General features: G+C 40.6%; 1 protein-coding gene across 1 annotated transcript in view; it reads left to right on the top strand.

Moving 5' to 3' along the window:
* ZP2 (zona pellucida glycoprotein 2) overlaps nt 1-14,842 on the top strand; it is a 33,151-nt gene that overhangs the window by 3,824 nt on the left and 14,485 nt on the right. The window contains exons 5-12 of the mRNA XM_070761187.1: nt 1,339-1,506; nt 2,960-3,004; nt 5,334-5,528; nt 6,860-6,956; nt 7,639-7,820; nt 9,263-9,395; nt 10,070-10,251; nt 12,390-12,481. Of these exons, the coding sequence (XP_070617288.1) occupies nt 1,339-1,506; nt 2,960-3,004; nt 5,334-5,528; nt 6,860-6,956; nt 7,639-7,820; nt 9,263-9,395; nt 10,070-10,251; nt 12,390-12,481 (1,094 nt within the window). The remainder of the gene's footprint in view (nt 1-1,338; nt 1,507-2,959; nt 3,005-5,333; nt 5,529-6,859; nt 6,957-7,638; nt 7,821-9,262; nt 9,396-10,069; nt 10,252-12,389; nt 12,482-14,842) is intronic.

The raw sequence follows: 14,842 nt of genomic DNA, 5'->3' as shown, positions 1-14,842 counted from the left end.
TATTCTCATTGAATATTTCATTTGCACAACTATTCCATTTGCACAACAGCAGGTGAAATTGATTGTCAGTCACTGTTGCTTCCTAAGTGGACAGTTTGATTTCACAGACGTTTGATTGACTTGAAGTTATATTCTGTTGTTTAAGTGTTCCTTTTAAGTGTTCTATATAACACCGTAATGATTACTTACATACCTAATACACAGAGTAACATTTAGCACACCGCAAGTGTATAGTGTAGTCACACAGACAAAAACTAGCAAAGAATAAGATTAGGGAGTTAGGGTGTTAGCAAGAACAATAGAGCAATAGCAAGCATTAGCAACAATAACTTTATAGCTAATTGCAGCACTAGCCCTTAAAGCAATATTATTATTATTATTATTATTATTATTATTTTATTTTTTTTAATTGGATTTGTATGCCGCCCCTCTCCACAGACTCGGGGCGGCTAACAACAATGATAAAAACAGCATGTACAATCCAATTTAATAAAACAACTAAAAACCCTTATTATGAAAACCAAACATACACACAAACATTCCATGCATAACTTGTAATGGCCTAGGGGGAAGGAATATCTTAACTCCCCCATGCCTGGCGATAAAGGTGGGTCTTGAGTAATTTGTGAAAGACAAGGAGTGTGGGGGCTGTTCTAATCTCCGGGGGGAGTTGATTCCAGAGGGCCGGGGCCACCACAGAGAAGGCTCTTCCCCTGGGGCCCGCCAAATGACATTGTTTGGTCGACGGGACCCGGAGAAGGCCAACTCTGTGGGACCTTATATTAATAATAATAATAATAATTTATTAGATTTGTATGTCACCCCTCTCTGAAAACTCGGGGCGGCTCACAACAGTAATAAAAACAATATAACAATGGAACAAATCTAATAATAGAAATTATATAAAAAACCCCAACTGTTAAAAACCATACCACACATAGATACCAAACATAAAATATAAGAAAGCCTGGGGGAGATGTCTTAGTTCCCCCATGCCTGGCGATATAGGTGGGTCTTGAGTAACTTGCGAAAGACAAGGAGGGTGGGGGCCGTTCTAATCTCCAGGGGAAGTTGATTCCAGAGGGCCGGGGCCGCCACAGAGAAGGCTCTTCCCCTGGGGACCGCCAAATGACATTGCTTGGTTGACGGGACTCGGAGAAGGCCAACTCTGTGGGACCTTATCGGCCGCTGGGATTCGTGCGGTAGAAGGTGGTTCCGGAGGTACATTGCTGGTTAGTTCATATATTGACAAACCCAACTGGTGAGATATATGTAGTATTGACAAGAGGAATGGACCATCGGTGGGTGACACTGTCTTTCTGTGGTTTCTATTCCCAGGATAACAAGCCGCGCCTGAGGTTCAGGTTGCAGTTCAACGATACGGAGGGGGCTCGATCCCAGAACGAAACTTACAGCATTGACTGCAACACCATCCAGGCTGATGAAGCCATGTCCGACAGTGGCTTCGCCAGTGCTACTACCAACTGCACCAAAACCGTCATGGCAGTAAGTTTGAGGGCAAGGCTGGCTGCCATCACCTCTGCTGAGTACCTTAGTCCCAAGTATGGTCTGATGTATATTTACCCGTAGAGTTGGGCTTTCGCTTTTATCCTTCTCATAGTAGTATCATCATAATTATTATTACTCTGCTGTTTTGCATGTAAAACTGAGAACTTCTGCATCGGAGACAGGTTCCTTATGTGTCTAATCCCTCTTGGCCAAATAAAGTAGTCTATTCTTTATTTTCTATTCTATTATCTCTATTCTCTTTCTGTTCCATTCTGTTCTATCCTCTACTATTATATTCTATTCTCTCCTATTTTCTTCTGTTCCATTCCATTCTCTCCTCTCCTTTCCTATTCCTCTCCTATTCCTATTCTATTCCTATTCTATTGGTCGGGCGGTAGGAAAAGCAAGTAGGATGTTTGGCTGCATAGCTAGAGGTATCACAAGCAGGAAGAGGGAGATTGTGATCCCCTTATGTAGAGCGCTGGTGAGACCACATTTGGAATACTGTGTTCAGTTCTGGAGACCTCACCTACAAAAAGATATTGACAAAATTGAACGGGTCCAAAGACGGGCTACAAGAATGGTGGAAGGTCTTAAGCATAAAACGTATCAGGAAAGACTTAATGAACTCCATCTGTATAGTCTGGAGGACAGAAGGAAAAGGGGGGACATGATCGAAACATTTAAAAATGTCAAAGGGTTAAATAAGGTTCAGGAGGGAAGTGTTTTTAATAGGAAAGTGAACACAAGAACCAGGGGACACAATCTGAAGTTAGTTGGGGGAAAGATCAAAGGCAACATGAGAAAATATTATTTTACTGAAAGAGTAGTAGATCCTTGGAACAAACTTCCAGCAGACGTGGTTGGTAAATCCATAGCAACTGAATTTAAACATGCCTGGGATAAACATATATCCATTGTAAGATAAAATACAGGAAATAGTATAAGGGCAGACTAGATGGACTATGAGGTCTTTTTCTGCCGTCAGTCTTCTATGTTTCTATGTTTCTATTCTGTATTCCATTCAATTCCTTTCCTTTCCTTTCCAATCCAATCCAATCCAGTCCTATTTCTCCTATTGCTATTCCATTCTATTTTCTGTTTCTATTTCTTTTTCTATTTCTCTTCTGTTCTATTCTCTTCTGTTTTCTATTCAATTTTCTATTTTATTTTCTATTTTTTTCTATTCTGTACTCTACTCTATTCTACACCACTCTCTATTCTTACTCTGTTCTCTTCTATCCCTCTTCTTCCCCCTTCTAGTCCTCTTCTCTCTCCCAATCTATTTTGAGTTTCTTGCGTGGCTTCTGGTCTTCCGTTATACAGATAGTTCTTGACTTACCCCAGTGTGTTTGTTTAGTGACCGTTCAAACTTATCAACCTGATTCTTTTTCCAAGCATTGCAATGTTTTGCTATTCACGCTCCCATTCAAATATCTTCCCCTTGCAGGTCACATTCCCAAGGATGATTCCCAGTTTTAGGGATGAACTCACGGTAGGTAATCTTGGTAATCTTTTTAATATTTTAAATTGTAAATTATTAGATTTGTTATAAACTGTTTTTATTGTGTTTTGAGCTGCCCCGAGTCTACGGAAAGGGGCGGTATACAAATCTAATTAATAATAATAATAATAATAATAATAATAATAATAATAATAATCCAACTTTCTCAGACAGGCTAGTTGACTTGCATTTTACCAATAAAATAAGATTGTGGGGTATGTGGAATTGATACTCTGCCCACATGACTGGCTCACATTTTATAGCAGTGATTTATTTGATAGCTGTTGAGCCTGTGGTTTAATCACAGCTATTGACACAAGGTGTGAGTGTGTGGGGTGGAAATCTGAATCTATCTCCATGATTTTAATTAGACTTGCTGATTTTTCCCCCCCAAGCTTTTGAAATGTGTGAGTTGGTGGATAATGAAAGCACACAAATTAAGTCTGAGGGTTGGGGGCATAGTTCCCTCTAAGCTGAGCAGTGAGCAATCGCTCACTTAAAAATCATCATCAACTCAGAGTTTTCCAAACCTGCCCAGAAGCCGAGAGGGAAAGAGTGAGAGGGAAGGAGAGAGAGAGGAAGAGAGGAAGAGAGAGAAACAGATAGAAAAAAAGAGAGGAAGGAAAAGAGAAAGAAAAAGAATGGGAGTAAGGAAGAGAGAAAGAAAATCAAAATCTAGTTTGAAACTAGCTCAACTATTTAAGTGGCATTTTGATATTGATAGAGTTGCCCTATTATGAGCTCACTGTTACAGACACACAGTACAGTATTTTATTTTGAAATTCTCTGAGGCAAAACAGGGTGGGTTTTTTATTTGTTTGTTTGTTTGTATATTTATTTATTTATTTAATATTTCTGTGCCGCCCAGCCCCGAAGGGACTGCCACTCAGACACTATACTTTTCCGCCCACCCACCCCAAAAATTAGAGGGAACACTGGTTGGGGTTTGTTTGTTTTTTTGATTGCTGTTTGGAAATTTAAGATTTTAGGAGGCCGCCTTCTGCACAGATGGTGGAGACTTTTTTGAATCTCTCCAAGGTCCCCTTCAATTAAAAAATGTCAACATCCAGCTTACGTAACCAAAATAAAAGCCCAGGCCAATAAAAGTCTCGAGGCAAAACTAACTCCAAGATTCCCAGGCGTCAGTTCATAATATTAAACAAACGATTTTCCCCAGCCAAATCTCCAGACTTCCATTTAAACCAAGTAAACAAGGTCTGTTTGTTATGGGAATCGTCTGCCCCGATTTCACACCGGTTAGGATGCCCTTGAAAAGTTTCCAAACACACTCAAACTTCACTAGAGCTGCAGAAGTTTCATTTCTCTAAATGGGACCACTTTCTGCCGCATGAATCCCAGCGACCGGTTAGGTCCCACAGAGTTGGCCTTTTCCGGGTCCTGTCGGTTAGACAATGTCATCTGGCAGGGCCCAGGGGAAGGGCCTTCTCTGTGGCGGCCCCGGCCCTCTGGAATCAGCTCCCTCCAGAGATTTGCACTGGGATAAACATATATCCATCCTGAGATAAAATACAGGGAATAGTATAAGGGCAGACTAGATGGACCATGAGGTCTTTTTCTGCCGTCAGACTTCTATGTTTCTATGTGAGGTTGTGAATGAATTGGCTGGCTGATTTTATTATATATGGGATATTAGTAGCAATTTTTATTTGTTTGTTTGTTTGTTGATTTGATTTGATTTGATTTGATTTGTATGCCGCCCCTCTCCGTAGACTCGGGGCGGCTAACAACAACAATAAAACAATATAAAGAAATCCAATAATTTAAGTTAATTCAAAAACCCTAATTTAAGAAACCAATCATACATACTAACATACCATGCATAAATTTTATAAGCCTATGGGGAGGGAAAGTCTCAATTCCCCCATGCCTGACGACAGGGGTGGGTTTTAAGGAGCTTACGAAAGGCAAGGAGGGTGGGGGCAACTCTGATATCTGGGGGGAGTTGGTTCCAAAGGGTCGGGGCCGCCACAGAGAAGGCTCTTCCCCTGGGTCCCGCCAAACGACATTGTTTAGTTGACGGGACCCGGAGAAGGCCAACTCTGTGAGACCTAACTGGTTGCTGGGATTCGTGAGGCACCCTGTATCTAATTAGATTTGTTGTTGTATTGCTTTTGTATCCTGTGAGCCGCCCCGAGTCTTCGGAGAAGGGTGGCATACAAATCTAAATAATAACAACAACAACAACAACAACAACCTGTTGGGAAAGCAACATCTGACCTTGGAGAGCAGATTTTTGAAATGTGCTTCCTACAAACCTGTCTTAGTCCAAGATCTTTCTTAATGTTGTGGTTTTTTACAGGGCATCCAGCCTGGCATGATGGGGCCTGAGGTGGCAGCATCTGGAATGGAGTGGGTCGTATCGATCGAGGATAATGGCCGGATCTATGATTTGAGTCTCAGGCAGGCGATTCGACAGGGCTATGTTTTCTTGGCCGATTCCAGCAATATCATCATCCAAGTCCCGTTTAATGCAAGAGGCGTTTCAGTTTACCAGGTACAAGGAACGAGAAATAAGAGTTTAGGGGTGCCAGTATAGTCAATTCTCCAAATTTGGTGTTACTTTTCTGTTCTGTCTGGGTCCCCCCAGACGCCAATACCAACCAAAAAGAGTATCCAGACACACTGGTAAAAAGCAAAGGCAGGAACACTATGAAGCTTCACAGAGGTTTCACGAAGGCCAGGCAATAAAACAGGATTCTTGCTGGCAAAAACAACGCTGGAGATAATAAAACCCACGCCTCCCCCAAGTCTTCCAGACTTCTAGGCCACAAGCCAAGATCAGAGACGCCGAGAATTGAAGCAAGGTCACAGGACTCCCAATTGATAACTCTCCACAAGACTGTAAGGGCGGGCCTGCCTTTTCAACCCTGCTGAGGAGAACCACACCCAAACCCAGCTGTTGCCAATTCAGGGATGGAAATACCTTTCTAATTGGCCCCGTCGTTGAGCTGCACATCGCTGCCTCATGTCTATTATAGCCTGTGCGTCTTCATCCAATGAATCCAGGCTACTAGCTGGGGATAGCCCCCCCCCGGGGTCTCAGGCTGCTCTCCCTCCTCCTCTTCCTGACGTTCCTCTCCCCCGTCTGCCTGGTCCTCCCCCTCCTGTTCACTGTCCTCCTCCTCTGGGCATGGATCCGGCAGAGCTCCAGCCAGTCCCTGAGGCGCCTCAGGCGGAATCACAACACTTTTCCCAGACTGAACTTTGAGGAAAGTGTTTTATTGTGTGGTAGTAAAAAGTTTGGTAGCCCTTCAGTGCTTCCATCCTTCCAAGATGGCTAAAATAAGGACCCAGATTGTTAGGGACAATATGCTTACTTTCTGTAAACCGCTTAGAGAGGGCCGCGAAGCACCGTGAAGCAGTATGTAAGTCTAAATGCTATGCTAATTCTCTCAACACGGTCAGACTTTCTACTAAATCTGCACTTCTATTCTACTAGTTTTTCTCATCATTCCTATCACCCATTTCCTCCCATGTTGACTGTATGACTGTAACTTGTTGCTTATATCCTAAGATTTTTATTAATATTGCTTCTTCATTGCTTATTTGACCCCTACGACAATCATTAAGTGTCGTACCACATGATTCTTGACAAATGTATATCTTATTTTATGTACGCTGAGAGCAGATGCACCAAGACAAATTCCTTGTGTGTCCAATCACACTTGGCCAATAAAAATTCTATTCTATTCTATTCTATTCTATTCTAATATTATGCTACTTAATGGTTTGGGGAAAGGGTCAAGACCTGCTTTGGGCTATTGGATATTGGCATAAAAAATTGTAGAATGTTAAAGCCATGAAACGTTACTATATGTTTTTCAGCAAGATGACCACGTGTTGTACACAGTAGCCATCAAGTTAACGTATGGGCCACCCGAGCAGCGCCTGTCTCTGGAATCAAGAATGATCTGCGCCCCAGGTGAAAACTTTTGGTCAGAGTAAAGATTTTATTTTAATTTTAATGTTTTAATGTTTTAATGTTTTAACGTTTTAATGTTTTAATGTTTTAATGTATGTTTTAATGTATGTTTTAACGTTTGTTTTAACGTTTGTTTTAATGTTTGTTTTAATGTTTTAATGTTTGTTTTAATGTTTTAATGTTTGTTTTAATGTTTTAATCTGAAGTTAGTTGGGGGAAAGATCAAAAGCAACGTGAGAACATATTATTTCACTGAAAGAGTAGTAGACCCTTGGAACAAACTTCCAGCAGGTGTGGTTGGTAAATCCACAGTAACTGAATTTAAACATGCCTGGGATAAACATATATCCATTGTAAGATAAAATACAGGAAATAGTATAAGGGCAGACTAGATGGACCATGAGGTCTTTTTCTGCCATCAGTCTTCTATGTTTCTGTGTTTCTATGCAACAATTATGGCTTGTAAATCATGGTTTATCATTAAACTTTAGGCCTGAACATAGTAATGGGATTGTTGAACTAACCAGATCAACATAACATGGTTGGTGCCATGTGACACCCCATATTTTTGGGAGGAGGTATATTATGCAAGCTTCTTATCAGGATTGAAGTTCTTCCACATGTAGAAAATGGAGAAAAATTGGTTTGGAAATTTTTTTCATCTTTTCCCCTACCTTTTCAGGCCCTGCCATCTGTAATTCGACCCACATGATGGTGATTCTCCCAGATTTCCCTGGAAAATTGACAGCTGTCAGTCTGAACGAGAACAACATTGCGGTACACCAACTTCAAGCCAGTGGGATTGGTGTGGATACCAGAAAAGGAGTGAAGTTGTATATTCCCAAAAGACTTCTCAACACTCGAGTAAGCCCCTTGAGTTTGAAGGACATTTTTCTTGAGGCAAATGTTGGGATTATTTGGTGGCTGGGGAATTCTGGGAGTTGAAGTCTACCCTTAAAAGTTTCGTGGGTTCAGTAACAGTATCCTACCTAGAATGTACCACAATTGGATCATCAGTTGATTAACCATCAGTTCTTTTTATTATTATTATTCTTAATCAACGTAAGTGCTTAATATACATTGCATTGTCTGAGTAATTTTGCTTATACAGTCCAATAGTAATAGTATACAGTGTTCCCTCGATTTTCGCGAGTTCAAACTTCGCGAAAAGTCTATACCACGGTTTTTCAAAAATATTAATTAAAAAATACTTCATGGGTTTTTTCCCTATACCACGGTTTTTCCCGCCCGATGACGTCATATGTCATTGCCAAACTTTTGTTTGCCTTTAATAAATATTTTTTTTAATAAACTTTAATAAATAAACAGGGTGAGTAATAATCTAAATGGTTGCTAAGGGAATGGGAAATTGCAATTTAGGGGTTTAAAGTGCTAAGGGAAGGCTTGTGATACTGTTCGTAGCCAAAAATAGTGTATTTACTTCCGCGTCTCTACTTCGCGGAAATTCGACTTTCGTGGGCGGTCTCGGAACGCGAAAATCGAGGGAACACTGTATTGTTTACTTATACAGTGGTACCTCTACCTAAGAATGCCTCTACTTACGAACTTTTCTAGATAAGAACCGGGCGTTCAAGATTTTTTTGCCTCTTCCCAAGAACCATTTTCCACTTATAAACCCGAGCCTCTGAAACTGTAACTGGAAAAGGCAGGGAGAAGCCTCCGTGGGGCCTCTCTAGGAATCTCCTGGGAGGAAACAGGGTCGGAAAAGGCGGGGGGAGAAGCCTCTGTATGGCCTCTCTAGGAATCTCCTGGGAGAAAACAGGGCCTCTACCCTCCCTGTGGTTTCCCCAATTGCCCGTATTCTTTGCTTTTACATTGTTTCCTATGGAAAAAATTGCTTCTTACAAACTTTTCTACTTAAGAACCTGGTCACGGAACAAATTAAGTTCATAAGTAGAGGTACCACTGTATTATATATATAGTATTATTATTATATAATAATCTTTAATTATTTACTTGCACATAGTAATTATTTTTTATCTTCTAATTTCTGTTTCTGTTACCTAGCCATTGATAAAACAAATCCCATGTTAAAAAGTATTCTGTTTCTTCCTCATCCTTTATTTTTAGTGTCGGTCTATCCATCTCTGCATGGTCCAATATTTTTTTGATTATATTCTCACCTATGGGAGTAGCCTCATTCTTCCAATATTGTGCAAATGCAATTCTTGCCGCTGTCAACACATGAAATATTAAATGATTAAACATCAGCTCTTAGCACTCCTCTGGTTTAAAGTTGAAATTCTGATGAAAGCATTGGAATAATTTTCTCTCTGATTCTCCAGGCCTACAGAGATCACCAATGCTCAGGTTTTCAGTTGTACCTCGCGCCCTTGACGTTGAATTTCGACTACCGTGGGGAAGTAGCCACTATGGTGAGCTATCCAGAATGTCCTTGTGAACAAAATACACCAATAGGTGAGGATTTTAACATCGTTCTAAAGTGTGCAATAGGGTTGATATTCCTGGAGGCGTCTGTAATATGGTAAATGATTTAGCTTTACTAGATAAATGGTCAAAGCAATGGAAACTGCAGTTTAATGTTTCCAAATGTAAAATAATGCACTTGGGGAAAAGGAATCCTCAATCTGAGTATTGTATTGGCAGTTCTGTGTTAGCAAAAACTTCAGAAGAAAAGGAGTTAGGGGTAGTGATTTCTGACAGTCTCAAAATGGGTGAACAGTGCAGTCAGGCGGTAGGAAAAGCAAGCAGGATGCTTGGCTGCATAGGAAATAGTATAAGGGCAGACTAGATGGACCATGGGGTCTTTTTCTGCCGTCAGTCTTCTATGTTTCTATGTTCTTAAAAATAAATCTTCAAATGTGGCCTATGGAAGGGTGAAACATGCTACCGTAGTTATGGGTCACCCTTCAAAAGCCCCATTGCAGAGAACATTGCCACTTCCGGCGTCCTATTTTAATTGACAAAAATTCACACACACTTTCTGCTTTATGGAACGTGGTGCGTCTTATACGTACTCCGAAAAATACAGTACTCCCTGATTTCTCCCTGAGCGACAGAGATTCTCTTCAATTAAACTCATTGTGGCTTCCTAGGCTTGTATGACTTCATCCCTCCCAACTTCCTTACAGCCACCATATGTACTCAAGATGGACACATGGATTTTGAGATAGCGAGCAGCAGTACGAAACCGGATTTAAACCTAGCCACCCTGAGGCTTAGAGACCCAACCTGTGGGCCCGTCCCCGAGTCGTCTTCGAGAGACCGAGTCCACTTCCGTGTGCCACTGAACGGCTGCGGGACCACGGTGAAGGTGAGTTCCTGCCTCAAATGAACCCAGTTGGTCCCCCTGCTTCGTCGATACAGGTTGGTCCTTAAATTACAAGCGCCAATGAGCCCCAAATGTTTTGTTGCTAAGGGAATCAGCTGTTAAGTGAGTTTTGCCTCATTTTACAACCTTCCTTGCCATAGTGGTTAACCAGTAGTTAAGTTAGTTAAGTAACATGGTTCTTAAGAGAGAATCTGGGTTTGTCTGCGGATTTGGCTTGTGGGTCGTTCTTTGTCAAGTGAACCAGGTGTCCACTTGACTGATTTTTGCAGCTTTATTAATTTATTAATTTATTTATTTATTTATTTATTTATTGATTTGATGGATTGATGGATTGATTGGATTTGTATGCCGCCCCTCTCCATGGACTCGGGGCGGCTAACAACAATGATAAAAACAGAATGTGAAAATCCAGTACTAAAACAGCTAAAAACCCTTGTTATAAATCCAATCATACATACAAACAAACATACCGTGCATAAATTGTAGAAGCCTAGGGGGAAAAGAATATCTTAGTTCCCCCATGCCTGACGGCAGAGGTGGGTTTTGAGGAGCTTACGAAAGGCAAGGAGGGTGGGGGCCATAGTTCCCTCTAAGCTGAGCAGTGAGCAATCGCTCACTTAAAAATCATCATCAACTCAGAGTTTTCCAAACCTGCCCAGAAGCCGAGAGGGAAAGAGTGAGAGGGAAGGAGAGAGAGAGGAAGAGAGAGAAACAGATAGAAAAAAGAGAGGAAGGAAAAGAGAAAGAAAAAGAATGGGAGTAAGGAAGAGAGAAAGAAAATCAAAATCTAGTTTGAAACTAGCTCAACTATTTAAGTGGCATTTTGATATTGATAGAGTTGCCCTATTATGAGCTCACTGTTATAGACACACAGTACAGTATTTTATTTTGAAATTATCTCAGGCAAAACAGGGTGGGTTTTTTATTTGTTTGTTTGTTTGTTTGTTTGTTTATTTATTTATTTATTTATACTTCTATGCCGCCCAGTCCCAAAGGGACTGCCGCTCAGACACTATACTTTTCCGCCCACATTGAAAAAAAATTAGAGGGAACATTGGTGGGGGCTGTTTTAATCTCTGGGGGGAGTTGGTTCTAGAGGGCCGGGGCCGCCACAGAGAAGGCTCTTCCCCTGGGCCCCACCAAACGACATTGTTTAATTGTTTATTTGAAAAGAAACCATCACAAAGACAACATATATGATAGGAAAAATGTGCTCTTTCTAATGAAATAAAAATTAAGATGATTGAAACTGAGAAAACAGAGCTCTGGTTCATCACCTTCAATCATCTTCATGTTTGTATATGTGTTTGGTTTTTTATATTAAGGGGTTTTAATTTGCTTTTAGTATTGGATTATTATTGTATATTGTCTATGATTGCTGTTAGCCGCCCCGAGTTTTCGGAGAGGGGCGGCATATAAATCCAATAAACTTGAAACTTGAAACTAGAAGGAGCAATTTTTTTCTATTGCTCTCTGTTTTCTCACCTTCAATCATCCTCGTTTTCATTCCATTAGAAAGAGCATGTTTTCTTTCCTATCATATATGTTGTTTTTGTGATGGTTTCTTTTCAAAATAAAGCTTCAGTTTCACCTGGTCCACTTGACAAAGAATGGCCCTTGTCAGAAAAGGGCAAAAGAGGGATTACGCGATCCCAGGATATTGGAACCGTCATAAAAATGAGTCGACAGGTTGTCCGGATTTTGATCACGTGACCACAGGGGTGTTGCAGATTGGTGCAGTGGTCTACAGGTGTAGCTCTCCCCTGGGGGTGGATTCATGAGCAGGATTTTGGTGAGTCTTTTGCTTCTGCAAGGGGAAAAAAATCCCCGAAATCTCACACATATGCGCATGCCCTCTTGTGAGATTTTGCTACTTGCACATGCACAGAAGCAAAACCATGCTGGGACGCGCACAGAGGAGAACAAAGGCTGCACGCGCATCAAAACTTTTGCTACCAGTGCGCTGTCTCCAACCATATGAGGATGATGACCACAGGGGTGTTGCAGTGGCCATAAGTGTGAAAAACGGTCACTTTTTTCAAGTGTCATCATAACTTCGCAGATTCGCTAAATTGGTCGGTTGTAATCTGAGGACTGTTTGCACCCTGTTGTGTTTCCAGGTGGTTGGCGAGAAGATGGTTTATGAAAATGAAGTGAGTTCCTTTTGGCCAGATTACCCACCACGCTTCATCTCCAGGGACAGTGATTTCAGGTGAGTCTGGCTTGGCTTTTTATGGGGAGATCGAGATTTCCACTTAATTTTCTGTGGGTATTTATGCTTTTCCATTCCCGCGCAATTCCAGCCCAAATTGCGGGTTTCCAAGTGTTGCTCAAGACCACCATGGTTTAAATTAAAATGCTTTTGTTGTGGGGGGTTTTGGCAATATGCACTAACTTAACTTTAACTTTAACTTAACTTTAACTTAACTTTAACTTAACTTTAACTTAACTTTAACTTAACTTTAACTTAATTTTAACTTCACTTTAACTTCACTTAACTTCACTTTAACTTCACTTTAACTTAACTTTAACTTAACTTTAACTTAACTTTTACTTAACTTTTACTTAACTTTAACTTAACTTTAACTTAACTTTTACTTAACTTAACTTAACTTCTATGTCACCCAATCTTGAAGGACTCAGGGTGGCTTACAACAATGTAAATACAAAACAATATAAAAGATGTCAAATTTAAAATCTAAAATAAATATAAAATCCTAATTAAAAAAACCCCATGAATTAATCAATCACAACAACATTCATACTAAACATTCATATGATTTGGACATGATAGTTGTTAATTTATGCCCCCCCCCCAGGCCTGCCGGCAAAGCCAGGTCTTTGTGGCCTTATGGAAAGCCAGTAGAGTGGAAGTAGTACAGACCTCGGAGGGGGAGGAGTTGATTCCATAGAACTGGGGCAGCCACAGAGAAGGCCCTCCTCCGTGGTCCCGCCAATTTGCATTGCTTAGTCGACGGGACCTGGAGGAGGCCAACTCTATCCCATATTTTATAAAATTCTGTTTCAACTCTGTGTGCTCTTATTGGTCTTTGGGAGGTATGTGGCAAGACGCGGTCCTGTAAATAGTCTGGCCCTGAGCCATATAGGTAATAACAAACACCTTGAATTGTGCCCGGAGACCAATAGGAAGCCAGTGTAGTTCACGGAGCATAGGTGTTATATTATTATTATTATTTATTATTTATTGGATTTGTATGCCACCCCTCTCTGCAGACTCGGGGCGGCTAACAACAGTGGTAAAACAACATGAACAATCCAATTAATAAAAACAACTAAAAACCCCTTATTATTAAAAAAAACCAAAACCCAAACATACACACAAACATACATCCATGACAGCTTGTACTGCTGCATTCTGGACAATTTGGAGTCTCCGAACACTTGCAATGGGCCTTTTTTTTTTTTGCAATATGCATTGATGATAAATGCAATTAAAAATTGGATTTCAGCCTCCATTTAATAACTTTGGAAGTGACGGATAAAATTTTAATCCTGGGTTTATCACTCAGGGCGAAATTCATTGTTTTGAAACTTGGTGCAGACAATATTTATTTATTTATTTATATTTATTTATTCTTTGTCCAATATACAATACATATGGAAGAGAATAGACATTAAGTAATATATATAACGATAGAAAGTAAAAAGAAGAGAAGTAGATGGGAGGGAGAGAATATATATGATATATGAGATAAGGAAAGACAATTGGACAGGGGACGATAGGCACATCAGTGCACTTATGCACGCCCCTTACTGGCCTCTTAGGAACCTGGAGAGGTCAATCGTGGAGAGTCTAAGGTAGAAGTGTTGGGGGTTGGGAGTTGACACTATTGAGTCCGGTAATGAGTTCCACGCTTCGACAACTCGATTGTTAAAGTCATATTTTTTACAGTCAAGTTTGGAGTGGTTAATTTTAAGTTTGAATCTGTTGTGTGCTCTTGTGTTGTTGCGGTTGAAGCTGAAGTAGTCGTTGACCGGAAGGACGTTGCAGCATATGATCTTGTGGGCAATATGAATAGAGTTTATGCCACTGATCTATATCATTTAACATTTACATAGCTATATAATTCTAGATTGAATGAATATCCTCTTTTGGTGGAAAGCCTGATAACAAAAGAGATTTCAGGGGGGAAAAACCTAGCAGCTCTTGCTTACAAAAATCATTATTGGATAGTGAGTCTCTGCCTCGTACGTGGCGATTTTTGCAATCAAATCCTTCTGCATTTTTAGTTAGGATGATCATTTGAAAGCCGAGTTTTTGTGCTATGGTATAAAATCGGGCACTTTGAACGCACGCTAATCTTTAGATTGTGATTGATAGACACGGCGGCTGGCTTTTCTTTTAACCCGCTGAGCCGAAATTCACATTATGAATGAGGGTGATGTGTAAACCCAGTCACGTAAGAAGTAGGCTACAGTTCTTCAAAGGCAAGAGGGCAAGAATAATAGAATTGAAGCGAACGAGATTTTCCATTCTTCTCCCACCTCCCAAATTGACTATAAAATGAGATAGTGCAGATCTGAGCGGGTTGGTTGGTTAAGAAGAGACCTT

The sequence above is a fragment of the Erythrolamprus reginae genome, chromosome 9 (assembly GCF_031021105.1).
Source record: "Erythrolamprus reginae isolate rEryReg1 chromosome 9, rEryReg1.hap1, whole genome shotgun sequence".
Lineage (NCBI taxonomy): Eukaryota > Metazoa > Chordata > Lepidosauria > Squamata > Dipsadidae > Erythrolamprus > Erythrolamprus reginae.
This window is presented reverse-complemented; position numbering and strand designations above follow the sequence as displayed.